Source organism: Hypomesus transpacificus, chromosome 3 (genome assembly GCF_021917145.1).
Source record: "Hypomesus transpacificus isolate Combined female chromosome 3, fHypTra1, whole genome shotgun sequence".
NCBI lineage: Eukaryota > Metazoa > Chordata > Actinopteri > Osmeriformes > Osmeridae > Hypomesus > Hypomesus transpacificus.
The window spans coordinates 15,156,708-15,184,651 of NC_061062.1; the positions used below are offsets into that span (position 1 = coordinate 15,156,708).

A 27,944-nucleotide genomic window follows, 5' to 3' on the forward strand; every position below is an offset into this window, starting at 1 on the left:
TCTCTCTCTCTGACACACACACACACCTCTCTGATGAACACTGACAGTTGTTTCCCCCCCCAGCAAAGCACTAAAACAATCCATAAATTGATTACTGATTTTATTTTCTTAAAAAGAATTTCATTAAGTTCACAGAAAAAAAGCATTTAAGGGCAAGTGATGTCGTTGACACTACAAGAAAGAGACAGTCGTCTTTGATATTTACAGGACAGCCAAACCTACCATTAGGAGCACAGGGCTGACAGGTATCCATGATAAAAACAACCATTAGATCGACATGATTGGTCTATCCGATGGAGCCAAAGGCGGTGGACTAATCAGCTCCTAGTTACACTAAGGCGCAGCCATAAAAATTCCACAACTAGACTTGGACGATAAACCCGCTAACCTTCATAGCCACACCTTGGATTCAACCAATCAGATATAAGTTGTTGGGACAAGATATAAGCATGTAGGCCACAATTTGGCAACGAACAAGATATATATTCAGAAAGAGCTGTACAAACATCAGACAAAAAAACAACAAAAGTCACTTGATTTAAAACTTTGTACTAAAGCTACAGAATTCAAAATACTTTTTTGTTTTATTTTTTTACTCTTATGTTTAAAAAGCCGTGATTCTGTGGCGAGTGTCTTGAGCTTGGATGTGGGAAGAGTCTGAGATGGGGGTAAGGTCGAGGGGGGATGTGAGGGAGGGGGATGAGGGACACAAAGGCTGTCTGTCAAACTGCTATCAAACCACAACACTCTCCTCTCTCAGGCCCACACCCACAACACAAAAACATACACATTTCTCCACTTATTCAAAGTCCTTCGTCAACCATTCACAGCTGTTTGTGTGTGCGTGTGTGTTACCATCGATACAGTACACAATCATTACAGACAAGGAAAAAGATGGAGAGGGGGGGGGGGGAGTGAGTGGCTAAATAAAAGAGTAGAGATTTAGAACAGTTAATATCTAGATTCTCTTCAGGTTAAATGAAACCGACAGGTGCCACACTGACAGGGACTGTACAGGGTGTTGGCACTGGGGTGGTGGAACCAAAACTACCTCACATCTGTGTGACGGGGTACCAGCCAGGCAGACACACCAGGCCTCAAGTCCCACAGCGTCAGCCCAGAGCCAGATTAGCCACAAGGCTACCAGAGCTAACGCTAACTGTGCTAAGGTTAGCGGCATGGTGAGTGAGACTTCCTATGGGGACAATATTCACTATGACCTGTTATGACATTCTGAGGGTTGGGAGTGATCCTCTGGCTGCTCTGTAGAGACCGGATCCCTGACGTCCACGAGGTGGATCCCAACAGATCCCTGATCCACTTCAAACCCACCAGGTGTCCAACCAAGAGAGAGAGAAGGGGTTTTTGTTTTGTTTTTGACAGTATGATTGACAGGTGATTCCGGTCATCTTGTTCCTCAGGAAGGCTGTGTCTCCCAGATCAGAACATGGGCATGGTGAATCCCTGGAACAACAAAGCACAGCAGATCTAACTTCAGCTAGTTTAATGGACAGTGAGTGCTATGCTAACAGAACAGAGCTAACTTTTGCTATGGTAATATGCTAACATGCTAACCACAGGTGAGTGAAGGCCGTCAGGTTGTGCACAACAAACTTACCGACTCGTCCTCAATCATTGCTGCAGAGTCAAAGAAGTCTGGTCTTAATTCCGCCCTCTCACGTCTGTTTCTTGATGGTGGCTTGAAAAAACGAATGAGGAAACAATTACGAGAATAATTATCACAGGGGTATGTAACTTATGTGAGTTCTCTGCTTGCTCCCCTACAGGGCAATAGTTGTTGTTTAATTGTAACTTGTTTAACTACATGCTCTTATGGTTCTTCCCTGTGGCACTTATTTTGGTTGTTCAAAATATTTGCTTCATGTTTTGGCTACTCGCAATGTTTTGGGGATATCTTGTTGTTATTATCAGTGACCTATGCACTTTGTAAAGCTCTCTCTTGGAAGTCGCTTTGGATAAAAGCATCTGCTAAATGAATACATGTAAATGCAATAGAGAATACATGCAACAAGAAGTGATGCCACTCACCAGATCAATGACCATAGTGTCCTCGAACTCCTCATTCATGTCTTCCAGCTGACCTCGCGATGACATCATCACATCCTCGAAGATAGGCTCTGCGTCATCCTCCATTAGCCCACGTCTAACACAGACACACAGAGACATCAGACCAAGCAGTGACCCTCTCAAACTGTCTCTCTCTGTCTCTCACTATCTGGTCCCTTTCTGCTTAAAGTCACTTGTCTAGTCTGTTTCACATCCACACCCACTTACACAGTCTGCCTGACGCCCTGATTGCTGCGTGCCTTCATGTAGTTGATGTTGGACCGGTCTTTCCGGCCAACCTCCTCCATCTTCTGCTGGCCCAGCCAAGACATCTGCATCTGAGGACTGCAGCAACACAGGATTTAACCTCATACACTCTCTCTCACACACACACACACACACACACGTGCACATACACATGTGTACACACACACGGCTTGTGTATGTGGATTCCGTTCTTACTTGTGTACGTAGTCGTTCTCGGAGCCAGGTTCCGAGTCGGGGTCGGGGATGTGTTCCGTGGGTCTGTTCTCTCGGAGCACGGTGGAGGTGAGCTGGGGCGTCTGCAGCGCCCCCGGTGTCTGGAAGGTGTCGTTACGCATCATCCACGAGCCCTCCACACTCTCCTCTGGAATCACACACACAGTTTACAGCTAATGTTGTAGCGTTTTTTTTCTCTCTTCCAAGTTCAAAAACGCCATCTTAAAAACAACGAGAGAATTCCCAGGAACTATCTGATTTCCTTTTTTTTTTTGTGACACCTTTCATTTCCAACAAATCTTCACCCACACCCTCAAAACACCTAACTATAGTATAGAAGTCTAACATATACTACCAAGTGCAATGTGCGGTTACGCGCGCGCGCGCGCTTGTGTGTGTATACAGTACTGTGTAGAAGTCTTAGGCAGCCAAGATTTTTTACATGAATGTTATCTTCAATATTTTTTGTTTTCTGTATTTGTGCGGCAGTATAAAAGTGCCCTCTTGCGAATATTTTTGTTCAGTCTTTTCATATCATTATTTCTTAAAGCATTTTCTGCTTTTACTTTTGTATTTATTGTAATTGTGTCTAAGACGTTTGTACAGTACTGTATATATGCTTGTGTGTGTGTGTATATATATATATATATATATATATTGTGTGTGTGTACATGTCTGTGCGCTCACCGTCGATGCGTTTCTTGTGCAGCGGCGGCCGTCCCTTCTTGCTGCGGATGGAGCTGGTCTTGCTGCTGGTCCCGGAGGTGACGGACAGGCGGTCCTCGTCCCCCCCTGTCAGCAGACTGTTCCGGTAGGAGATGAGGGGCAGCCACACATCCTCCCTGCGCTCCGACATGGACTCCGACATGAACTTCTCCAGGTACGAGTGGCTGACACACACACAAAAGAGCATATATATGAATGTATATACACACAGACAAACACACACTCAGACAGACAGAGACACACACACACACTCAGACAGACACACACACACTCTCTAGTGTCTCTCTGAGGGCTTACACAGTCTTCTTGTCCTGGCGCAGCAGCTTGGAGGAGAACTCACTGAGCACCTCCAGGAAGGCCAGGTTAGGAGGGGGCAACTCAGCCCCTCGAGGGTTCTGGTACTTAAACGCAAACTCAATCCCATCCCTGTGGGGGAGGGAGGGGGGAAGGAGGACGGGGAAGGAGAAGGGAGGGAGGAGGGATTGAACATGGGAGAGGAAGAGTGGGAAGGAGGGAAAGGAAACAGGAAGAGAAACCAGGAGAGAGACAGAAGAGAAAGAGGAAGATGAGATGTCAAACGCGTACACCCTATTGTGACGCGGAGGAACCGGGATGTGGTGGGTGCCTGGGGGCCGTACTTGTGCAGGGTGGCCACAGCCTCGCGGGTCTTGATCTGGTCCAGGCCGAAGGTGAGGGCGAAGCGCCGTGCCAGCTCCTTGATGCCGCTCACGTGGGATGAAGTCCGGTCCAGGTTGGGCCCCTGGTCCTGCAGCAGCTCATTAAACAGCTGGGACACACACACACAGTTAGACTCTATGCAGCTGTGTGTGTGTTAGTGTGTGTGTGTGTGTGTGTGTGTGTGTGTGTGTGTGTGTGTGTGTGTGTGTGTGTGTGTGTGTGTGTGTGTGTGTGAGAGAGTGAGTGAGTGAGTGAGAGAGGCCCACCTGCTGCAGACTGAGGATGAGGGTCTTGGCACACAGGATCTTGTCTGTCTGTCTGGTCTTACTTAAGGTCTCCTTGATGATATCTCCATAGTCGTTATAGTACTACAGGGAAGGATAGGATGTTATTAAAGGAGATAGAGGGGGCAAAGGAGAGACCAGAGGTGAATGAGACCAGAGAAGAAAGACGAGTGGGGAGTGAGACCAAAGGAGGGAGACCAGAGAAGAGAGACCGAAGCAACACCACAAGAGATAGAGACCAAAGGAAAGAGAGACCAGAGAAGAGAGACTAAAAGACTGAGAGACCAGAGGAGAGAGACCAAATGAGAGAGAGAGTGACCATAGGAGAGACTAGAGAAGAGAGGCCAATGTGGAGAGATCAAAGGAGAGAGTCCAAAAGGAAAAAGAAAGAGACACCAGAGAGGAGAGCGAGACCAGTGGGATGACTTTTTAAGGATGAAGCCCCATCATGCAGACAGACCTTCATGTAGTGTTTGAAGATGTCTGCCGCGGCGGGCATGTCCACGATGTCGTAGATGATGAGCTTGCTGAAGGCTGCCAGCAGGTTCCTCCTCTTATGGAGCGCCTCAATCTTATTGGCCTCGTCCTCCTCATCTCCCTCTGTTCAGATAGACACCCGAGAGGAGACAGAGAGGGAAAGAGATAGAGAGGGGGGACAGTGGTAGAGACATGGAGGGAGAGACAGGGAGGGAGAGATAGAGAGGGAGAGATAGAGAGTTAGAGGGAGAGACATGGAGGGAGAGATTAGGTCCCATCCGATCCCAGACGATCCATGCGTATACAAGCATGTGTGTGTATGAGCATGTGTATACGAGCGTGTGTGTGTGTGTGTGAGCGTGTATTGAGTGTGTGCACGAGCGCGTGGCGGACCCATGCTCTGGCTGTCATCGTCCTGGTCTACGAAGACGTGGTCCAGCACAAAGGACAGCAGCTCGTTCTGGAGGGGGGCGTCAGGGTTGAACACCAGGGGCTGCAGCCCCTCCCTGCTCCCCGACACCAGCTGGTGGCTGAAGATCATCAGCAGGTCACACAGCAGCATGAATGCCTGGGGGGGAGCACACACACACACACACACACGGCTCTTCACTGTTTGAAGTTCTCCAACCTCAGTTTGTCATGTTTATCCATCTCTTAAAGGACCAAGACCCTAACCACCATCATGATCATCCTCCTCATGCACGTACCGCCATCACTTCTCTTCTTCCTCCTCCCCTCCCCGTCTCCCCCTTCCTCCTCCTCCCCCCCTCGTCCCCAGCCAGTGTGCTGTACCTGCTCCTTGACTGGAGTGTTGACGTTGGACAGACACTGCTGACACACGGCCAGGAAGGACTTCACCACTCTCCTGAGAGCCACAAGGTCATCCTGCACACACACAAAAACCGTCAACCAGTGTAGCTTCAGCGGATGGGTGTGTCTGTGTATGTGTTGGTGTGGGAGGTTGGCCGGGGGCTGGGCCAGCACCTTGGAGGGTGCTCCCTCGGTGATCTTGACCAGCTGCCAGAGGATGGAGTAGTGGGAGCACTGCAGGGCCTGGGTGGCGATCTGCTCCGGCATGGAGCCCTGCTCGATCCCCGCCTTCAGCAGCCGGTAGCAGTTCCCAAACAGGTCCCACCGCGTCAGGTCGTGGGCGCTGTGGGCACACACACACACACGCACACACAATGTGAATGAAAAACGTATTTGTATGCACTATGGTTACAACAGTTGTTGTTCTTAAATGTGCTTCAGGACATATTGTACATTATGTTTTATGATTGTAACTTTGACTTTTTACTGTACTGTAGCACTTTGAGGGCAGGAAAGGAGCATTCCAATGTTATTATCGTGATTGTTATAATCATGATTATTATTATTATTGTACGCATACACACACACACAGTTAGGAAAGAGTGTGTATCTGTCGAAGGAGATGGGATGAGCAAAAGGGGGGGATGGAAGGCAGAAGGAGAGAGGGTGACTTACTTGTGGAAGGCTGTGAGTCTCTTGAGGGTTGAGAGAACGTTGTAGATGTCGTCTTCATCTGCTTCCTCACCCTGCAACGCCACCAGACTATAAATGCACACACCGAAGTACACACACACACACAACCACGCACACCCACCCACATGCCCACACACTCCCCCAACTTGCTACCTCCTGCAGCAGGTCTTCCACGGAGTGTGTGAAGCGGTCGGTCATCTCGTCGATGAGCTGTGAGCGGGCGATGTCCACGCGGTTCATGATGGTGTACTCCTCCGAGCACAGGATGCTGTAGGTCTTACTGCACGCCTCCAGCACCTCCATCTCAATGTGCTTCTCCACCACCAGCCGGATCTGCTTCAGCAGCGCGTCCAGGTGCTGGGGGGGGGGGGGGGGGGCGAAGGAGAGACAGCAGGGGTGGAGGGGTAGAGAAACAATCGCCTTTCAGTCACCATCTCGAAGCAGGTTAGGAGAACCTTGGGGTACAACATCCAAGTTGCGGCCTTCTGTCAGCCCTCTCCCTTTCCCTCTCTCTCTCACTGCTCTCTCCCTCTCTCTCCCACACACACACACACACACAATCTTACCTTCTCCATCCTTCCAGCACTGTAGACGTCGAGGTCAAAAAATTGGGGGATCTGCAGCAGGTTGGCCACCTTCTCAGAGTCTGCCTGGTACTGTACGCACAAACACACAATGTCAAAATCAACCAATACCACGGCTTAATGAGACATCGGAGCTTCAGAGAGAGGATACATCCACATAAGAGTTTACCATATCCATTTTTTGGACGGCTAATGTGGCCGATAATAATTCGGCCATATAGAACGACTGCCGAACATATGTTGTCCCGCTGAACAGCCTACGTTTGAACAAGGACAAAACACCAACGCTACGATCCAACCAATGTATTTGAGTTCAAGCAGACAGCTCAAATTTACGCTTCACAAAACGTCGACAAAACTTTGAAAACTGAAAATAGGATACAACAACGAAATAAAACATATATCCTTGCTATTGTGAATTAAATAAAGACATCTGGCCTACAGTAAAAGTCTCTTAGCATTCCAAGCCCACTCAGCCACACAAATAAATAAAAAATACTAAAATGACATGACCAAACAGTCCCTGACGCTAACAGCGGAGGAAAAGCAATGTTCGATTTAAGTTGCCTTGGCAACATATTTGATAGGTCACACCATATCAGACCATTTAATATGCTATGCATTCATTTACTTATTTTAAATCGTTAACATTTGTGATACCGGCTAGCGTAAGCCCTGATCCAAAAGTGTGTGTGTGCACGCTTGTGTTACCTTGGACAGCAGCATGGGCAGGGCCATGATGAAGTGCTCTGTCAGTTTGTTCTTGTCGTCTATCTGTGTCTTCCTCTCTTTCGCTGTGAGGACCTGGGGACACAGACACACGCAAGCACATCACACACATCTCTACAACCAGGCCAGCGCTCCCCATGTGTGGCGGTGTTAGGCGTGTCCAACAGGCGTGGATGTGTGTGTGTGTGTGAGGTGTGTGTGTGAGGTGTGTGGTTAGGGTGCGTGGCACGTACAGTACTGAGAAAAAGTCTCCGGCACACAAGATATGAATGTGAAGATTGTCTTACATGTGTATTTCTTTGTCTTCAGTATTTGTGCGGCAGTATAAAAGTGGATGTGGAGACATTTTTTTTATTTAGTTTTTTCATTATTTATTTTCATTAATTCATTTTTTGTTTGACTCAAAAAAAAGAGAGAGGCGTGTGTGTGTGTGTGAGGCGTGTGTGTGTGAGGCGTGTGTGTGTGAAGAGTGTGTGTGTGTGGGAGGGGGGGCATGTGTGTGTCTACCTACCCGTTTTCCGGTACCCCTGCCTACTGGGGGATGTGCTTCTGCGGCCTGTCGTATGGTACACACCATCAGCTCTATGAGAGCGCTCTCCTGTCTGTCTGACAACACTGGGGACATCACGCTGTGCGTTAACATCCATCCATTTACCACAAGGTCACGTATCCATGGTGACGTGGAAATAGTGCATGTTGTAGTAAATGCAGCAACGTCAAGGATCAGAACTGATAGAACTGTTAGAGCTGGATGACACACTCAAAGAAGCTCAAAACAGCCTTTCTGTCAGAGGAGCTAACACAACCATGTGCAGGGTTTCCCACAGAAAATGTGTTGGGGGGGGGGGGGGGGGGGGGAGAGGGACAACGGTAGATATCGCAAAAAAAAAATTGGACAACGTAGTTAAGGCGGCAGGCAGGGGCGAATCTAGGTTCCCACTTTTGGGGGGGCCAAGCCCCTAGATAAAACCTATTATTTTTCCTGTGACCCAGCAAAACTAGGGGGGTCTGGGGGCATGTTGCCCCAGAAGAAATTTTTGAAATATCCTTTAGTGGGTTTTAGGAAGAGAAATTAACAAATTTGGATTTAAATGTGAAACCTTTTTTACACATTAGGGGGGGGCTAATGAAACCCAGCCCCCCCAAAATAGGGCTAGATACGCCCATGGCGGCAGGCGTGTGCGGCTGAGGCGGCCGACTTAACTGGAAAATGCGGCGGGAAACCCCGATGTGTGTGTGGAGGGACGCATGTGAGGAGATCATTGAGTGAGCGTCAAAAGTCTGTGTGCCAGCGTGTGTGCATGTGCCTGCGTGTCTCACCCTCCTCCCCCTGTACAGCCTCCTCCAGCAGCAGTTCGGTCATACACTCCCAGTCCTTTAGCAGCTCCTGGGAGCTCTCCCACAGGGAGTCCACTAGGTAGGCCGCATGCTCGTGGAGCTGCACACACACACACACGGCCCTTAGCGTGGGACTGTACACTTTGTCTGTGTGTGAACATATGCAAGCTAGGTATGTCAGAGCAAGTGTGTGTGTGTGCAGCCGTGTGTATGTGTGTGCGAGCAAGTGTGTGTATGTGTAACTGATGGTGTGTGTTTAATTGAATGTGTGTTTAACTAAGAATGTGTGTGTGTGTGTGTGTGTGTACCGAGGGTGTGTGAAAGTGACCAAGGGTGTGTGTGTGTATGTGTCACCTCGCTCTCCAGGAAGAAGAGCACCAACATGCGGATGAGGTTTCCATTTGGACTGCTCCTCCCTCTTCTCTTAGCCAAGGCCTCCTCTGCCTGGGGGTCATGTCTGCTGAACAGTCTGGGGGGAGGGAGGGGGGAGGGGGGAAGAGAGGAGAGGGGGGAGGGAGGGAGAAAGAGGGGAAGAGAGGAGAAGGGGGAGGGAGGGAGTATAAGGGGAAGTTTTACACAGGTCTTTTAAACAAGGAAACAGAGCATATATTCCACCCTTGACATTAGCATTAAAACACCAGCTCTTCCTCTGTGACACAAGACTCACTTCCTGTGCAGAAACTCCCCCGCCGCCACGGCAACCGGCCGGTGGGCAGAGTACACCAAGTGGTACACATTCTCGCAGTCCTCATTGGACAGCGCGTCCTCGCTGCCCCTGAAACAGCCAATCAGAAAACGTTCCACTCAGCACAGGCCCGGACAAAAGGTAGGTGGGACACTAACGCCACACCAGGACAAAACACACCAAGCAGGTACTTTGGTTCTCTCTCACAGTCCCTTCCTGGACTGTTTCATTGTGGTACTTACTGTAGGATGAGGGTGACCAGGCGGATAGCCTCCACAGCCACGTCGTACTCCTTGTCCAGGGTCATGGACACGATGCGGTCCTTAAAGCGGTTGGTGAACAGCTCCAGCTTGGGGAACAGCTCTCTGTTGGTGTACAGGTTCTGCAATGCCTTCAGACACTTGAGACGCACCTCGCCTTGCTGGGGGGGGGAGAGACGATGGACAGTGAGCCAATATTGGTTTCTGGAAAAAACGTTGTCTAGGGAGTGTGTGCGACCGCACGCCTACTCGATCATGTAGTGTCCAGCCCACATATTTCAGGTAGCTGTCGTTGAGAAAGGCATCGCTGTACATCTTCATCCAGACTCCAATCTCCTCAATACAGATGGCCCGGATCTCCGCTATCGCATCTCTGAGGACAACGATCACCATAATCGCTATTATCATCACCATCATCATCACTATTATTATCATCACCATCATTATCATCATCCCCATCATTATCATCATCATTATCATCATCATCATCACCATCATTATCATCATCCCCATCATCATCATCATCATCCCCAGCAGCATCCCCATCATCTTCTTCAGTGTGTGAGTTTTACCTGTAACGGTGGACAAATATTCCCTTGAAGATGGAGTTCATCATGTTCTCTATCTCATCCTGGTTCTCCTGGAGCTGCAGGGGCCAATCACAAAGGATCTTACTAAACACCCCTGGCATACACCAACACAGGACGGACCAATCACAGAGGGCGTCACTAAACCATCGATACCCCTGTCCTTCCTGAAGGCTAGCTAAACCAACAGCATACCTCCTTCCTCTTTTGTAGCAGCAGTTCCAGCTTGTCATTGGCCCGTTTGCCAGCCATCTTGTTCCTCTCCGCCTCGTACTGCCTCTGGGTGTTGTCCTGGTGGATGCTCAGGTTCAACGCCACGTTTACCAGTGCCGTCATCAGCTTCATGGCTGGGGAGAGGGGGCAGGGGAGAGAGGGGGAGAGGGGTGGGGGAGAGAGGAGGAGAGGGGTGGGGGAGAGAGGAGGAGAGGGGTGGGGACAGAGGAGGAGAGGGGTGGGGGGGAGAGGAGGAGAGGGGTGGGGAGAGAGGAGGAGAGGGGTGGGGAGAGAGGAGGAGAGGGGTGGGGAGAGAGGAGGAGAGGGGGGGGGGAGAGAGGAGGAGAGGGGTGGGGACAGAGGAGGAAAGGGGTGGGGAGAGAGGAGGAGAGGGGTGGGGGAGAGAGGAGGAGAGGGGTGGGAGAGAGAGGAGGAGAGGGGTGGGGGAGAGAGGAGGAGAGGGGTGGGAGAGAGAGGAGGAGAGGGGTGGGAGAGAGAGGAGGAGAGGGGTGGGGGAGAGAGGAGGAGAGGGGTGGGGGAGAGAGGAGGAGAGGGGTGGGGGAGAGAGGAGGAGAGGGATGGGGAGAGAGGAGGAGAGGGGTGGGGGAGAGAGGAGGAGAGGGGTGGGGGAGAGAGGAGGAGAGGGGTGGGGACAGAGGAGGAGAGGGGTGGGGGAGAGAGGAGGAGAGGGGTGGGGGAGAGAGGAGGAGAGGGGTGGGGACAGAGGAGGAGAGGGGTGGGGGAGAGAGGAGGAGAGGGGTGGGGGAGAGAGGAGGAGAGGGGTGGGGACAGAGGAGGAGAGGGGTGGGGGAGAGAGGAGGAGAGGGGTGGGGAGAGAGGAGGAGAGGGGTGGGGGAGAGAGGAGGAGAGGGGTGGGGAATGAGGAGGAGAGGGGTGGGGAGAGAGGAGGAGAGGGGTGGGGACAGAGGAGGAGAGGGGTGGGGGAGAGAGGAGGAGAGGGGTGGGGAGAGAGGAGGAGAGGGGTGGGGGAGAGAGGAGGAGAGGGGTGGGGGGGAGAGAGGAGGAAAGGGGTGGGGGAGAGAGGAGGAGAGGGGTGGGAGAGAGAGGAGAGGGGTGGGGGAGAGAGGAGGAGAGGGGGGGGGGGGAGAGAGAGGAGGAAAGGGGTGGGGGAGAGAGGAGGAGAGGGGTGGGAGAGAGAGGAGGAGAGGGGTGGGGGAGAGAGGAGGAGAGGGGTGGGAGAGAGAGGAGGAGAGGGGTGGGGGAGAGAGGAGGAGAGGGGTGGGAGAGAGAGGAGGAGAGGGGTGGGGGAGAGAGGAGGAGAGGGGTGGGAGAGAGAGGAGGAGAGGGGTGGGGGAGAGAGGAGGAGAGGGGTGGGAGAGAGAGGAGGAGAGGGGTGGGGGAGAGAGGAGGAGAGGGGTGGGAGAGAGAGGAGGAGAGGGGTGGGAGAGAGAGGAGGAGAGGGGTGGGGGGAGAGAGGAGGAGAGGGGTGGGAGAGAGAGGAGGAGAGGGGTGGGGGAAGATACAAGAGTAAATCATGTGCAGAGACGTGTTTTTGAGACAAACGACCACCCTAATTCCGGTAGCAAATGAAAAATACATTTGGATATTCCTGTACAACATTGCTCTCAACGTCTTTGTCTCTCCCTTCCTCGTTCTCACCTGCGAGGGTGCTGGTGTGTCTGAAGGCTCGGACCTGCGAATCTGAGAGTCCAGTGAGCAGGGAGATGACAGTGTCCATCATGTACTCGTCGTAGATGATGCTGTACTGGCACTGGCGGATGAGCACGCCGATGAACTCGCAGAAGTTGTACCTGAACTTCTTCCACAGGGGTCCAGGCATGGTGAGGGGGTAGTCACCACTGTCCTGAAGCAGGCAGCACAGGATGATCGAGTCAGACTTCCACATCCCTCACCTCCCTGACCTCCCTCCTCACATTCATTTGCTTATCTATCCATCCATCTACCTCATCGAATTCCTCCGTCATCTTGCGGATGATCTCAGCGTTCTGCATGTTCCGGAACATCTCGATCCTCACGGTTCCTGGTGGAAGAACCGAGGAAAGGTCAGAGGGAACACACACACACGAGGAGAACAGATGGAGCGGAGGGGAGGAGCAGGATCATCATGCGTACCTTTGCACCCAGAGCACTGGATGAAGAAGTTGATTAGGTCCAGAAGAGCAATGTCTCTGTCCTGCTTGTAGGACTCTATCCAGTCGTCCACCACAGACTAGGTACAGGCGCACACACACACACCAATGTTACTAACTTACAGGCTTGGCTTTTAAACCTACTACAGAAGCACATACAGGTGTGGTGCTCTTCTCTCACAAATATGTTCCTACCTCTCACTAAACTACCTTTCATCCCACTACTCCTACCCAGTGCCGGTCATAGCACGTTCGGCGTGCTATGACCGGCACCAGGGGTGCAAATCGAGGTGCCGCCCCCCAACCGCAACACGGATATGTGACTTGGCGCCCTCTGCTGGTGGTGCGGGACGGTAATTAATGGATGAACTTCGGGATTTGCCGCCCCCCTCTTGATGCCGCCCTAGGCGGCTGCCTGTATCGCCTATGCCTAGGACCGGCCCTGCTTCTAACTCTCATCCCACTACTCCTACCTCAAACCTACCTACACACCGCCCCTCTCACAACAACATACCTGCATGGCGCTCTTCCCCAGCTTGACGACCTCGAACAGTGTGACAGGGTCTCCGCCTTCTCCATTGTGCTGGGCCACGCCATTGGCCTTCCGCCCTCTCGCCCCTCCCACACCTTTTTCCGACGGCGATTTACGGGGCTTCTTATTGGCCGTCTGGAGGGGGGGAGAAAAGGGGTGGGGACAGGGAGGTCAAAACACCTAGAAAGGAACCAATGGTCGTGCCACGTCTACCTCTTGGCCAAAGGAGACTAACAACCAGGCTTGCAGCAAGAAAGACAGAACGAGAAGAATACACACAAAGAAACAGACTCTGAAACAGAGAAATATGGAGACAAAAACAGATAGAAAGACATGCATAGACAGCCTTATGTAGATAGGTCAGCCGCTAGCTAGCCAGAACGCCATTCAGCCAGCCAGCCAGAAAGAAACGCAGCCAGCTGGCTAGAGAGAAGCCACCAGCCATCCAGAGAGAGAAGCAGCCAGTCCAGTCGGGTGATCTTACTGCAGGTTTGACCGGCCTTCCTCTCCTCTTCTTGCCCTTGGCCTCTGCGGGGTCCTCGATCTCACTCACACTCATACTGAGACTGACGGCGTCTGTAGCTCCTGACTCATTAGACGAGTCCCTGAGAGAGAGACATAGAGAGAAAGAGAGAGGGAAAGAGAGAGAGAGAGAGAGAGAGAGAGGGGGGGGGGGGAAAGAGAGAGAGAAAGAGAGAGAGGTGCAGACACACAGAGAGAGAGACACTCAGGTAAATACACAAACTGTGTACGTGTATTAACGGAACACAACAGGTGAGAACTACTTCTTTTCACATGCACAAGTCCCAACACAAACGTACACAGTACACACATGTTATAAGAAGAAAATAAACAAGCTACTCACTGCAGAACAGGAAGCTCTGAGGTGATCATCCTGACTGCTGTAGGGTGTGTGTGTGTGGGTGGGGGGTGTGTGTGTGCCGTCCACAAGAGTAGGGTGGAAGTCAGCTGGGCAGGATGGCAGGAGTTCTGGAACAGATGTACTCAACACTGCAGACACAACCAGCTCACTCACAACACACCAGCCCCTGGAGGTGGAAGGAGGGAGGGGAGAGGAAGAGAGAGGGTTTAACTGAAGTGGTGACATATCTCCCATAAACTGTCGATTGCTTATTTTAACTGTTTTCCTCTCTACAAATCCATGTGTATGCGTTCAGTACAGCAGTGAATGAGAAGCACTGACACACTTTACTCTGAAAGCAGGCGGGTGGGGGAAATAGAGACCCCAACTGGCCATGTAGCAAACTGCAGAAACAAATTATTGGGGAAACGTGCAGTTGAGAAGCTGAGGCAACTAATCATATTTTTCCAGTCATAACAACACATTTACCCAACACTTCCTAAACTGAAACAGAGCTCTTAATTTACTGACAGGACACGCAAATAGTTATGAATGAAAAATTGTTTGGACTTCAGTTCATTCTCAAGCAGAGAGAGATGGGAACTGGCAACTTTGTAAGCGACATGCCTTTGGGAAAATAAAAATAGAAAGATGCGGAGTTGGAGAGCAAAAGTTCTGCAGGTAATATCATTTCCCACAAAACTATTTTAAAGTGTGAACAACAAAGGGCACAGTACGACACTGAGCCACCGGGGGCAGTAGGAACCACAAAGTCCTTTACTACAAGTCAACATCTACACTGCTTTGAAGCTTTAAAAGAGCAAAACAATCGTAATTTTTTAACAACTAAAAACAAATTAAGCTACAGACACGTTTATGTGTACTTTTCACTTTTTATAGTGTGTATCTGGGTCGTATTTAGCACAGAGTGTGTTCGAGTGTGAGTGTGTGTGTATGAGCCAGGGACTGGGTAACAGTAGGGGGCAGGCTAAGAGAGTGTGTATTTAAATGTACTAGTCCTGGACGGTAGAACAGCACATGCTGGCAACTTTCTGCTTCTCACACACTCTCACACACACAAACTATCCCACAGACGAGTACTCTGACTAAAAGAGAGCCCAGATGATGAAATCAATAGGTTTTTCTTTAAACATTGACTAATCCACAGTTAAATAGGAGCTTCAAAACACATTTTCAGTTTGCTCGAACGAGGACAGAATGTGTTTTGGGTATAATGAAGAGCACAGGCATGTCCAGCTTGCAGAACAGCAACCAGGCTGAGGAGGGCTGTACACAGTTAGACACCTTCCACAGCCTGAATGTCTGAAGACCGGCCAGATGTTCACACAGAGGGGAACAAGGAAGTGGTCTGATTATGTCACTCCTCCTTCTCTCCATCCATCCCCCTTTCAGAACCCCCCCCCCCCCCACACACACACACACACACCTCACCCACACCCCTATATCTGCCCCTGTTTGTTCAACTGTCTACTCTCCAGGTATAATGATATCTCATTTCTTGTGTGCTTAGGAAGGATGGGAACACACAGACCTGAGTTGAGTGTGTGTATCTGTGTCCTTGGGAGAAGGCCAGAGATGACTGGGAGACGTTATTGACGACCAAATGAATACCACTCCTTTAAACATTGACATCTGTGTGCGTTTCAATGAAAGGCTACACATCATTTGCAGGCAGTCTTCTCATGAATTCTGTTTTCCACTCCCCCGCCCAAAAAGTTCAATTAAGGAAAAGTAGCCAACCACCATCACCCTCCTCTTACACTTACACACATATTTTCCAGTAATAGGAGCGCTTGTCAGCTCTGGCTGAGAGGAGGCTGCTTTGCTGCTGTAAGACCTCTACCGTTAAGTCCAGGTGGACGCTATGGAATGTGTGTACGTCCGTGTGTGTGTGTCTGTCGTTTGGGAATGTGTGCATCTCTGTGTGCGAGCACGAGCAGGTGTGCGTGCATGTCGTCTGGGAATGTGTCACACCCGGGTTAAGGCGAGTTAAGCTTCCTATCCACCCAGTCAAACCGAGAGGCGCAGACTTTCTCCAGCCCAGCTGCAGTGCTGGTGACAGACAGCCGGAAGCAGGAGACACAGCATGTACAACACCGCTCCTTACAGTCCACACACACACACTCACATTTAGTATTTGCGGTCTGTGGAGTTACATAAAATGTGTGTGCGTGTGTCAGAGAGAGAGCAAGAGAGAAGGAGCGTCTGGAAGCCACTTAACATGCATGACATGTATTCCGGGAGGCAGGCGTTGCCGTGGCAACCCGTACGGGTCATAAGCCTGGTGGAGTATGTGATTGGTCGAATGTGAAGGGGGGGGGGGGAAACAACACTAAGTAATAGATCTACTGAGATCTCCCAGGGATCCATTACACCCCCGCTCCACCCGGTCACTCAACCAAGGAGGACTAGAATCGTGACCTATATTACCTTCAAGTGTTTCTGTCAAAATTGCACTTTAATGACCAAGTCTCTCGGGTACAGTTAGGATTCCCACAAACAAAGCAGCACAAACAGCACTCAAACACCAGAGCCCTGCACGGTTCCTGTTCTGCACCTGCCCCTGTCTGCAGACCTTCAACAGCAGCACTTATTTAATTCCTTATCTGGCTCGGTACAACTGCCTAAATAAATTCAGAGAGCCAAACCACATCCCAATGTTTTTGGATTAATTTTTATTTTTTACTGGTTCACAGGTAACACAAAAGCAATCAAATGTTCAAAACTAGGGGTGGCACAACATATTGCAATGCAAACATTGTATAATATGTATCGTAGAGCTATGGCAATCCTTTTACAACATGATGTCCGTTTTATCTTATTGGATGAGCTACCAGCTCCTACCTACTCTGCACTTGCTGCAATCACAGAAATAGCTTGAACTGAGTTAACTAAGTTATATGTACAACAAAAATATTGTTTCCTAAAATGATTAGGAAATACATCTGTTAATTGAATATCAGTTTCATAAAAAAAAGATTTCAAAATATTGTGATCGTATTGTATCGTGAACCCGGTATCGTGAAAAGTATCGAATCGTAAGCTGAGTGTATCGTTTCACCCATATTCAAAACCCTTCAACTACAGCTGACTGACAACAGTGGGTTACGTAGATGCAAACTTTCCGGTGTCTCAAGTGTGTTCCGGTGTTCCGGTGTTCAAGTAAGGTTCTGGGAAGACACGCGCGGGAATAGCCTACATAACTTTTAAAAGTGATTATTATCAATTTGGAACAAAGGTTTACGGATTCGTAAATTTCAATTTTTTGTATATGTTTAGAAAAAAAAATGTGTTTGTTTCTTTAGCCTAGCCTGCAGTCCACCCATGGCCTATTGATTTCCAAGTGCAACCATACTAGCTGATGACATAGTAGGATATGTTTCATCTGTCATATTAAAACTTGCCGATCACCCATCAGGTACCCAAACCTGTGCAGGACTCTGGAACATTCTCCCAACGCACAGCATGCAAACACCATAATCCATTCTAGCTGCTGTATTATTTCAGTACCACTCAGCCCCACTCACAGAGCTCTGTACAGTGGAGCCCTTTAGTCGAGGAAGAACAGTATGGGGTACAGTAACTTAGAGCAGAGTACAGTACAGTAGAGCAGGTCAGGGTAGAAAAGAATAGAGTAGGTCAGGGGGGAGTAGGGCAAGGTAGAGTAAATCAGGGTAGGGTAGAGCAGGGTAGGGGTACAGCAGGGTAGAGCAGAGTAGAGCAGGGTATGGTGAATCAGGGTACAGCAGGGTAGGGGTACAGCAGGGTATGGTAGAGTAGAGCAGGGTATGGTAGAGCAGGGTACAGCAGGGTAGGGTAGAGCACGGTACAGCAGGGTAGAGCAGGATAGAACAGGGTAGGGTAGAGCAGGGTAGAGCAGGACAGTCCTCATAATTGTCAGCCATTCAACCAGCTCCCACACCAGCTGCTTACTGATTCTGCACTCGCTGACTCAGCACCAGAGTCAGCGGTCCACAGAGTAAGGTGATCCAGGTGAGCCAGGACGCTGGCCCTTGAAAAGTCAAGAATCCAATGGGTGGTTCCAGAACCCCACAGAGGGGCTGGAAGCTAGGTATGGCTGGGGAGGAGAACCTGATGAGGCCTGGAGAGGGGCAGGTATGTGAGCCAGGAGACAAGCCTTTAAGTCTAGACTGTCCTTTAATGATAGGATGTCTGTGCTGCTAGGCAGTGCAGGAACAACTCCAGACAGTTAAGAAGCTCAAACCATCAGGTAATGAACTGTGCTGAGGATCTTTTCCACACAAGCATACACACACGCAGGCTTACACCTGCAGTCTTCGAAACCCATGACAGTACAATGAAAAGAGAAAATGAAAGACGGATAAAAGAACTGAAAGGACAGGAAGCAGCCGTGTTCTTCAGATGTGCACAAGACTCTCAACCTGAGACAGGAAATACCACAGAGAGCGAGCGAGCGGGAGAGGGAGAAACACAGATGAAGAGACAGTGAAAGCGAGAAACAAATGAAAGAAGAAAAGGTATTTCATTGTGAATGAATGACAGAAAGTGAAAATGAAAGAGAAGTAAAGAAAGAAAGAGGGAAATACAGAAAAAGTTAAAGAAAAGTTAAATAATCTGTGTGGTTCTCAGAATTAAGAAGCTAAAAGACCAGCCAGGAGACAGTTACCTAGCATTCACATACAGAGTGAAACGTAGATTCCATGCTCTGCAACGCAATCCTGGTACAAATTCAAGGCTGTGTTGGGTCTCGACACAGCTAACGGCAACGTGCAGCTAGCTAGCTAGTTACGTTTGGCAGCTATCAGCGTCCTTATTTGCATTGATTGCTTTCCAATATGACAAAATGGTGGTGATCGCTGCAATCCACTTACTAGCTTTTTTGTTTAAATATTGACAATCATAGACAAATGTGCTCTACCACAGGGACAATTAGAGACAGCATTATATTTAGGGTTGGGTACCGAAACCTACCTATATAACCGGTAGCTAATGTACCGGACCAAAACCAAAACGCAGATTTCGGTGCCTCATTGCGGTGCCACTTAAATGCCTACTGTAAGCTGTCATTGAAATATTTGTCCTCTGGTGATCCGAAACGGACGGAAGATCACCACACATGTTGGTTAGTTAAAATATACTTTAATTGTATTTTTGTATCGGTTCAGGCACCGTTTATGCGTTTTACAATGTATGCTTCATGTTTAGGCTGCTTGCAATGTTTGGGACTACCTCGTTGTTAAGATCAGTGACCTATGCTCTTTTGTAAAACTCTCTCTTGGAAGTCGCTTTGGATAAAAGCGTCAGCTAAAGGCATAAATGTAAATGTTATGCACCGGTACCGTTTTAAAAGTATCGATGTGGCACCCGCATCTGAAGAACCCAAACAATACTCAACACTAATTAAACTTATTCACTTCCTTATGGGATGCGTTGATTTATTGACACATCAAAGTTGAACATTATAAACTTTTTTTCCATGTCCCTCAACACCCGAAGACGACTTTTGTCTTCAGTATTATTGCTCTTTGAGACCCAAAACGTCAAGGGCACCCACTGCGACAAAAAAAAACATAAGTTAAAAAAAGACTAAAGGCTCTGAAAAGAAGAGGGGCTCTGTACACTTCAGTTCTGAATCCCGGTCCACCAGATAACCGATTCCTCAATGAAAACAAAGGTTCAGATAATAGTTTATTATGGATGTGTGGTGCGAGCAAGAGAAAAGTACAAAAGCCCTGCTCCAGAGTTTAAACTTGATTTTAAAATGCAACCAGAGTAAAGTGGACAGTGCAAAATAAATATTCGACCACTAAGATGCACTGTGTCCCAACCATTCAAACCGTCACCAGAGGTGGACTTGGACCCAACAAGGCGTCACGTCACAGAAGAAAACGCTGAAAAACCACTGCATTTCCAACATTCCCTGTTTGTCTTCTGCGAGATGCAAATGACTTTGTCCTGTCAGCCTCAAGAGTTGGAAAGGCCAGTACGAGTTATTAAAAGAAAACAAAAAATCATAGCTAGCCCGTGCAAAATCAATGTGACGCTTTGAACTACCTCTAGAAGGCTTTAACAAAACCCAAGCAGTCACATGGACACCTTGGACACACATGATAGACACAGGGTGGGAACAGTAGTGTGTCTCGGTTGTCCACTTATGTTCGGATCACCAAAACGCGTGTGTAAACAGGGTCCTAGAGTCATATTAGACTTGGTTAAACCATATTAGGATTAGGAACTAATAAGATTGCATCCCTGTATCACACAGATGTCCTATGTGACAGCACTACAGAGGATAGAGAACATGGGATTCAATTCATACCCAGGCCAGCAGGCTTCACTTCCAACCATTGTCCTTTCGATATCTATATTCACCTTCTCCCTCTTTTCTTATCTTTCTTTTCATATCCAAACCCTTTATGATTGTGAGCTCTATTCATCTCTCTCTCTTTCATGGCCAAAGTTAACCTTGCTACCTTTCTAGTGGTCTGATAATAAACCAGCTCATTTTGACCAGATATACCCCGTCTCCCCCCCGTCTCTCTTTTCTCTGAGGTTTTCTCAGTTCTGGGGTCTAATATGAGCCGTCCTTATTTAAATGGGGGGCAGGGGGGGCAGAGTCTCTGTTGAAACATTGATTTTCAATCTCCCTGCATCACCTGTTTAAATAAAAGATAGATAAATTGTCAGTGTCAAACCGAAAGAGAGATTAATAATTTTTGTTGTAGCGTATGGAGGAGCTCTCTCCCTCCCTCTCCCTCTCAGACTCTTTCTGCAATGGCTGCCTGCTTCACTGCAGCTGAGACAAAATGGAGCCGGAAAGGAGGAAGGGAGGGAGGGAAAGCAGCGAGAGGAGAGAAGGGGGTGGGAGGGGGGTGCTGAGAGAGAGGACAGAAAAAGGCTCATTTGTTCGTTCTCTCATCTCTGTCTGTGTCTGCTCTCTCACCTTGGCCCAGATTCACTCCGGTTGCTACTCTTATGAGGAAAGGAGCGAGAATCTGAGTAGATTGAGGGCACCGCACACAAGCCCGCACAGGAACAGACACACAAGCCCCACACAATTACAAGAAGACTCTCTTGCAATCCCATCCAGCAACTGTGTGTGATTGCCATTGTCCCCTGATGACCTGATGAGCATCTAAGCATCAAGGTGAGATTAGCCTGCTAAAGAGACCAGCGCTGAGGCACAGGAGAGACCACACGACCAGGTAAAGACAGGAGAGATTACACAACCAGATGTAGACAGGAGAGACTACACGACCAGGCGAAAACAGGAGAGACTACACAACCAGAACTAGACAGTAGACTACACGACCAGATGAAGACAGGAGAGACTACACGACCAGATGAAGACAGACCCTTTATAAAACAGGAAAGGATGCAATACCAGTCACCAGGCCACAGCCCAGACCCCCTACGAATACTATCAGTCAGTGGCAATCTGAGATTACCATGGAGCACAACGTAATCTCCTCTAATCTCACTGGAGGCTAGGAGAGCACACTGGGTCAGGATAACCCTGAAGGGTTAATCTGGGTGTGGGCCAGAAGAGAAAGTGAAATGGCAAACAACGGATGGTCCAATCCAGTCTAGACTGTGGACTAGGGCTGGGCGATATGGGTAGAAAATTATCACGATAGATATTTATATTTCCATTCGATAACGATAATTAAGACGATAGACCACAGATCCGTAGTAGTAGCAAAATAAGTCTCTTCCTCAACTTTTTCCCTAAACTCGGCATTAAGTTTAGGCAGCGCGGTTTGAGAGAAATGTTTGCGGCCAGGGAGCATGTACCTGGGGTCAAGTAACTTAAACTTAAAAAAAAACTTGCTTTTTATCAATACCTTGGCGCAAACTCACACATTCTGCATGTTCCAACGAGTGATTTTGTTTTAGGTGGTAAAAAAGGTTTGTCGTATTATCAGACGTTGCTCTGCTCTTTGTTGGATTTCAAAAAGCCAAACCACTTCCAAATAACTGAAGAAGACAAACCCTTTTTATCAATTATGTCTTCATTAGAAGTTGCTCCCTCGCCATGGCTATCGCTGCTACTGTTTTTGGCAATAAAACTCTTTTTCCGCGGTTATAATTAGCTACTCCAATTGAGGTGCTAAATCAGTATATTTTAGTGAGCGTACATAGGCTACCATTTCTCCGCAACTTCCTGCTGCATCACAGAAATTAAATGGACTGCTGTTCCTAATTATTTAAATTTGAGGAAGATGATTCCTACATTATCGATATAATTTAAAATGAATTAATGTTACGATATCTTTATTGAGGGAAGTCATTACTTCGATAAATCAATTTAAAAATATATTGCCCAGCCCTACTGTGGACTGTTGTGTGACAGCAGGGGAGAGTGGCAATTGGTGGTGATGCATCAGAGCAGGCCCCATTCCCAACCATCCTAGGGTTGGTTATTCTCAGCAAGGGCATCAATATTCATCGGGCTAACCAACCATGACTAAGATTCTATGACAAATGTGGTAGGCTAACAGATATACAGAGACACCATGTATGATTGTGTGGGTCTTGTGAGATTGAAATGTAATTTTAGCATGTTGTTGTGTTGAACGTTGCCTGTCTGATTATCTGTAGTATTTATGATATGCCATATTCGAATGTGGCTTTGAATAAAAGCATCTGTTGTATTTATAAAATGACAAATGTGACTGTAAATTGTTTCCATCCTTGAAGATAAGAGAGATAACATTACAGCATATACTGTACATAGTTTAAGGCCCTACTGTAAGATTATATGATGATGGGTATGATAGCCATGCTTGTATGAGACTCACAGACCTAACTCTGGACCTACCTGGTTATCCAACCAGACAGCTGTTTGACAGTTTACAAGCTTACTCTGTATTGAATGGCATAACACTCCAGGCTGTGCTGTCTTAGCTCAAGTGCTTGTTTCAGAGCACATTACTGAAGGTCTGGCTGTCACTGCTACTGCTGGCGGAAAGCATTAACACTTCCCTGAGATCAATAGTCCCTCAATTCTCTCATTCACACATTACTACTGTATTCCAGCACAACGCACGCACAGGCAGCCCCTCATTACCTCAGGGCTTGAGGTTAATGACAGTGTGTGTGTGTGTGTGTGTGTGTGTGTGTGTGTGTGTGTGTGTGTGTGTGTGTGTGTGTGTGTGTGTGTGAGAACACAGTCCACATAAATACACCCTATACTTAAATTTCACAGCGTCCTCGGCAGTAACAGAAGCTGTCTTATAGATGAGTTTCATGCAGATTCCCAGGAAAAAGGGGTTTTAGGCTACAGGGTTCCCCTGTCCCGCTGACAGGGGCTGTCTCACTTGGTCAAATGCAAACGGCCCATCTAAATGACTGGCAGTGCACTCCTATTACTGACGACATTCCCAGACTTGGGGCTCTCTAAGAAGCAGCAATCTTGACCCACGGCGAATAAGAAAGCCAAGTGAATTGAAAAAAGGGCACCGGCCAATGTGTCATAACCTAGCTAGTCTCCTAACCAGCTAACCTGCCTGACAAAGGCATGATCTATCGGGATACATGACGTTGCTCCACATCAGTTTGTACATGAATTGTAATTAGGGCTGGTAGATCTATCGAATATTAGCGATAATATCGCAATAATGTGGACAACGATGGAAAATTTGAAAATATCAGGAATATTGAATATTTCAAATTCAAGCATACTTTCCCAAGGAACACGCCGAACGTCCAATATGACGTCCCCTTTTCGTCTTGTCGCGTATTCCCATGCAAGAGACGTGAGGTGGGGGAGGGTCATTTTTTTTACTGCTTAAATTTGCGCTACACATTTTGTACTTTGTAACAAAAGCTGTTCTTTCTAAATTGTTTTTGTTGTTTTCTAATGGGGGCAAAAGAAAATCATGTTTTTTATTATTCTAAAGCAAATGCAAACATATCGAGATGTATATTGAGTATCATAAAAATATTGAGTTTTTTTTTTTTGCCCAGCCGTAATTGTTATTACTGTAAATACAACACGGCTACACTGTTAACATTCATCTAATCAGTAATGTATCAGGTTATTACAGGTACGTAATAACATTATAATTGGGTTAAATATATTAGTATGACTAATTTTAACTGTCCAGTTTTATTATGCTCCCAAACAACAAAAACACAATTAGACGTAATTAATTAATAATCATCAGTTGATGTCTTAACTGAAATACTAGCAAGCTCAAATAAGATCAGACAGAGCTCACTGCCTGCTAGCTCCCTCAGAACCAATCAAGCTAGATGGCATCGTAACCAAAATGTCACAGGGGGGGGGACATCAACACCTACAAACGGATTTTTCAATTTCCTTCCCTATAACACTCCCCAGACGGGAGGATCACGCTGGTGCTGGTCTCCTCCAGATCAGAACAAACACTCAATTCTTTCTCTTTGTTCAACAGGAGATTACAGCTCTATGATAATCAGCCATCTGTTGACACAAGGAACCGTTTCCCCATCACCTCCTGTGTTGTCACACACACTCATCTCTCTCTCTCCAGTAGTTCTTGTTGCTATGATTACGACCTTGTCTTTCACAGGGTAAGAGGAGGCAGTTATGCTTTTAGCCTCTCTAAGCCTGCCATTATACTATACTTTCAATACCAGTTTCTGTTCCAGCCTCTACACCTTCTATTATACCTGTTTCTGTAGCAACCTCTACACCTTCTATTATACCAGTTTCTGTACCAACACCTATACCTTCTACACCCATTTCTGTAGCAACATCCATCCCACCATCTAAGCCTGCTTCCATAACAACATCTTTGCCTTTTATATCTACTTTCATAACAATACCTACACCTGCTACTTGGCCAGGCTATCCTGTAGGGGAGGGGGCTGCGAGGGTTAAGGGTGAGGGAGGAAACACCTATCAGTTGAATTACTTGTGAGCATCTATGGGAACAGGGCATCATTGAACCGGGCCCTCGGCCACAGTCCAGACCTAGCTTCCTGAATCAACAGAACTGAGACGACACTTTAAATCAGACCCATTCAACAAGATCAATAAGCAGAACTAAATATAGAGCCCTATAGAAATTATACCTAAACGCCTTTGAAAACAAGGCAATAGCATTTTATGTCCAGATTCGAATGGATAGAACTGAAACCACTGGGATGAATGGTCAAATTGTGTTGCCATAAAACTAGCATGCCATGGCTGCTACGTGGTAATTACTGCTCCAGCAATAGGCTTCAGTGACAGGTCAAAGGTTGACACAAGACTCGTGTGGAATCACACACACACCTTGCAGTGACATGAGATCTTGACTCCCGCCAACACGCTTCCTCATGCAGCCCTCTCTACCCCTCCCTCAGCTCAGCTATGACCTAGAACAACATGTACTCCACTCTAGATTCACATGTGAACTGAAAGTCAGGCTCCCACTTTAGAAAGAAATCTGTTTTGCACCTGAAGAGTTTCCCAAAGGGAACGTGTGAGGTGCACACAAACGTGTGCACCTCACACGTTTGTGTGTCAACATTGGAAATAATCCAAAACTAAACATTTGGTAGAGTGTGTCAAAAAAAATATGTAAACAGCTTTGCCAAGCTTGTAGCATACTCTAGGAATTTGACATCTATGACTGCCTCCCATAACTAATTCTTCCTCCAAATGAATGTGATCATTCACAACTTGCTTCAAGAGTCTTCTCTTGGCCACAAATTAGGGAATAAGTCTGCATGGTAAGAAATCACATGGCTCTCTTAGACTGTTACATAACAGCTTTGTTTACAACCTGAGAGGGATTACCAAGGGCACAAAGTCTGCCTGGATACAACTCCAAACAACCACAATTATTTATCAATCGACACAAGTTGTGACTCCTGGAGAAAGGGTTGTGGTGGGGGGGGGGGGGGGGGGGGGCTGGCCAATGCATAGGAAAACCTGTAGGAGTAGACGGTAACTATGAGTTATGACTCGACACCCATCCCCCACAAGTAGACACGCATTCCCCCGTTTCATAGCAAAGAAGGGGGCGGGAAGAATGGACAAAACCTATCAATTCTAAAGCCCTATGTTGGGTTACAGTCAAATAACGCCAGAAATGTGTCACTAATGGAGTCAAGGATCATGAACAGGGCAAATGTAAACACCTGAAGCACCATCTGAAGCCTCGTTTAGCGACAATTGTCACCGACATCAGATGTTGTCAGTGATACAAAGCACGATCTCTCGACTCAAACGTGTACACACAAAAAAAACAATGAATACTGTAAGCAACTACGCATTGAGCTGAGCTGATGAGCTATGATGAGCACACTAGACAAGACTACACAAACATCGGTAGGCTAGTTAGCCAGTATTAGTGGGTGACACTGAAGGGATTCCGCCAACGGAACATGATGCTTAGATCTCCGCTGGTTTGTTGACAAAAAAAACTCAAGCAATGCATGACATTTGGCGTGTGCACCCTGTAATGTCAGACAATATTAGTTGATCGATCACGTTCCTGCAGGTTGTCATGCCGAAATATAGCAGCTAGCTAGCAAGCTAATAGCTCTGAAAACGTAACTGAGAAAGAGAGAGAGAGCACATTCACCCCCGCTAGCTCTTCTGCCCATCCCCCACAACATCACCAGGCTTCAATGTCCACCATCTTTAATAGGCGCCCCGTCCCTCTTTCCAATGCTCCAAAACATCCCCAAAACACGAGAAACTCACCTTCACCAACCATCGCTGACAAAATTACAATCTCCCGAATTATTCGCTAGATATTATTATTTAGACCGAAAGGATTTTAATATTGAAAATTGGCTATGCGAGCAGAACCGCGCCTTTGAGAAGAGCAGCAATCCTAAACCGCCATCTGGTGGTATTTTCCTCGCTGTAATGCAGATGGAATGGCGCAGCTCCACACCGGGACCACAGTGCCCCCTGGCGGACACAAAGTACCGCGTCGGGAGCGCGCCCCGGGAACGAGGAGAGGGAGGGACTGCAAGACCCCGCCAACGTTGCACTCGCGGGAGCGCGCTGCAAAGGAAAGGCAGTGTATGTGTGTCTTATGTCTGTGGATGGATTTGAAGGTGTAAAGACTTGACAGTGACAGCGCCGGGCGCGTTACATCAACCGGTGCAATGCAACACAACAGGCCTAATGCATAACACATATACCGCAGCCCTCAAATACAAGTCATGAGTCAGCAAGGTGTCTAATGCAAGTATTACTGCACTCAGATTTTTATTCAAACTTTCAATCATGCTGTTAGTTTGCAAGATGGTTTAACAGTTACTCACTGCTAAACCATGTGCATCATACACCCTAGAAGTTTACTGAAATTGTCATATACTCTCTCTATCTCTCTCTCTCTCTCCTCCTGCTCCTCTCTCTCCTCTCCTTCTCAATATTTTACTTATTCTCTCCTCCATTATGTAAATCAACAGAAATCCTGGTTATTTTCCCAAAAGCTGGACACAGACACACGCACACACACACACAAAGACAGTTGGGAGACCCTTTCATGTCTCCCAACCTTTCCTATCTCCCCCGCCCCACCTCTCCCTCTCCTCCCTCCCCCACCATCTCTTTCTTTCTATGTATATGGGCAGGCTAAGTTGGCAATAAAAAACATGGAAGAGTAGGCTGTGTTTTCATATTGTTGGTGGTGGGAAAGATGGAAAAGTTTATTGCTGTGTGAGGGAAATGGATGCTTTGTCCACTGGGATTGGGGAGGGGGCTTTGGTGTTTAAGTTGTTACCAAGGGGTTGTTTTTTTGTTTCGATTTGTGTTTGTTGTTGATAATGTGTTATTATCTCTCTCTCACCCTCTCCTCTCTCCTCATCCCACCTTTTCTCTCCTCTCTCCCTC

At 47.8% G+C, this 27,944-nt stretch overlaps 1 protein-coding gene across 1 annotated transcript; it reads right to left on the bottom strand.

Annotated features, from left to right (window-relative positions):
• Window positions 1-85: 85 nt before the first annotated feature.
• On the bottom strand, window positions 86-26,980 carry stag1a (stromal antigen 1a). The gene is made up of 32 exons (XM_047044643.1): window positions 26,802-26,980; window positions 14,120-14,303; window positions 13,739-13,859; window positions 13,237-13,389; window positions 12,706-12,802; window positions 12,537-12,613; window positions 12,232-12,436; window positions 10,594-10,745; window positions 10,384-10,457; window positions 10,061-10,184; window positions 9,794-9,972; window positions 9,534-9,641; window positions 9,221-9,335; window positions 8,849-8,966; window positions 8,040-8,143; window positions 7,511-7,603; window positions 6,782-6,871; window positions 6,369-6,572; window positions 6,198-6,268; window positions 5,697-5,865; window positions 5,505-5,597; window positions 5,106-5,280; window positions 4,696-4,835; window positions 4,218-4,319; window positions 3,912-4,060; window positions 3,571-3,699; window positions 3,235-3,437; window positions 2,530-2,695; window positions 2,296-2,412; window positions 2,050-2,164; window positions 1,619-1,699; window positions 86-1,464 (listed from the first exon to the last, which is right to left on the bottom strand). Exons 2-32 carry the CDS (start codon window positions 14,146-14,148, stop codon window positions 1,441-1,443), a joined length of 3,777 nt encoding a protein of 1,258 aa, XP_046900599.1. The 5' UTR covers window positions 14,149-14,303; window positions 26,802-26,980; the 3' UTR covers window positions 86-1,440.
• Between the last annotated feature and the right edge of the window lie 964 nt (window positions 26,981-27,944).